The sequence below is a fragment of the Rhagoletis zephyria genome, unplaced genomic scaffold, assembly GCF_001687245.7.
Source record: "Rhagoletis zephyria isolate East Lansing unplaced genomic scaffold, Rhagoletis_zephyria_1.1 Rzeph_scaffold_00733, whole genome shotgun sequence".
Lineage (NCBI taxonomy): Eukaryota > Metazoa > Arthropoda > Insecta > Diptera > Tephritidae > Rhagoletis > Rhagoletis zephyria.
The window spans coordinates 163,313-164,518 of record NW_016157817.1 but is presented as its reverse complement, the minus strand read 5'-3'; the positions used below and the strand labels follow the sequence as shown (position 1 = coordinate 164,518).

General features: G+C 40.0%; 1 protein-coding gene across 1 annotated transcript; it reads right to left on the bottom strand.

The window, feature by feature from the left end:
* Window positions 1-301: 301 nt before the first annotated feature.
* On the bottom strand, window positions 302-760 carry LOC108361316 (uncharacterized). Its single transcript, XM_017613916.1, has one exon. The coding sequence runs from the start codon at window positions 758-760 to the stop codon at window positions 302-304; it is 459 nt and encodes a 152-aa protein (XP_017469405.1).
* Between the last annotated feature and the right edge of the window lie 446 nt (window positions 761-1,206).

The window sequence follows — 1,206 nt, the reverse complement described above, 5'->3', positions numbered from 1 at the left end:
GAACAGGCTTATTGTTGATTAGTAAAAATAGTTTCGAGTACGTTGTGGCGAGCGTTTCTAAATGGATAACTTTCTAAAAAGGTTAATTCTTAAATTTATGCTATTGTTAGGAAAAAGGCTCCTTTAAGCGAAGTGAATATGGACGCGTTTATTTGCTGACTGACTTCTAGTCGTTGTTTCTTTTTATTTTGTGCTTATTACTTACTAGTACGCTACAATACGTCATATGCTACAATTATATACTTAAATATTGATTAAGTATACAGTATAAAATATCTCTCCCAGGCTAATATCCACGTTTCTAATTTCCATATTGCAGTCGCTGCGGTGGTCTTCGCATACGATTTGAACGTCTTACGTCATCACCAACGGTTGTGGTTGTTTTTATCGGCTCCGTCGTTTGTTGTTCTTCTTGCTGAGATTTTGCCACTTCTGTTGAGTCAGTTTTTGTTTTTTGTAAGGATTGTTGTGGTTCTGGTAAATCCTTCATAACCCATGGTTCTGGTGAATTCTTCATAACCGAATTAGCACCCTCTGTTTCTTCTGGTGGCAATACCTCAATTAACGTGTCGCGGTTTAGGTCCTCACCAATTTTTCGAATCTGATCCACGTGGCGTTTCCAGATACGACCATCGTCGAGCTTTATATCGTAGTGCAAAACTCCCAAAACAGCAGTAATTTTCCCGAACTGCCATTTGTAGATCGTAAGGTAGTCTCGTACGGCGACTCTATCACACACTTTAAATTGATTGGTTGTCATATTTCGTGTTTTTACCTCAATATTGTTTTCTGGTAACAAGAGATCAAGGCATGATGAAATTTGTCGTCCGAACATTATCATTGCCGGACTTTTTTTAGTAGCCGGGTGTATCGCACGTCTGTAAGCAAGTGATATTTTCGCCAGTTCACTCCTTAAGGTTTGCGGTTCCACCCAGCGGCCTTTAGCTTGCTTTTTATAGTCTGGACGAATCTTTCAGCTTGCCCATTAGTAGCAGGATGGTAAGGAGCGCCTAGCTTGTGTACAATTCCATTTGAATTTAGGAAAGATTGGAATTCTTCGGAGTTGAATTGTGTTCCATGGTCGCTGACCATGACACGGGGTATGCCATATGTTAAAAAAATTTCTCTGCATTCTTGTATTGTAGTTTCCGTGGTCATGTTGTTCACTGCTTTTACGACCGGCCATTTGCTTAAAGCATCACCCAG

Coding starts and splice junctions, on each gene's coding strand:
- LOC108361316 (XM_017613916.1), bottom strand. CDS start 760: ATGACAACCAATCAATTTAAAGTGTGTGATAGAGTCGCCGTACGAGAC.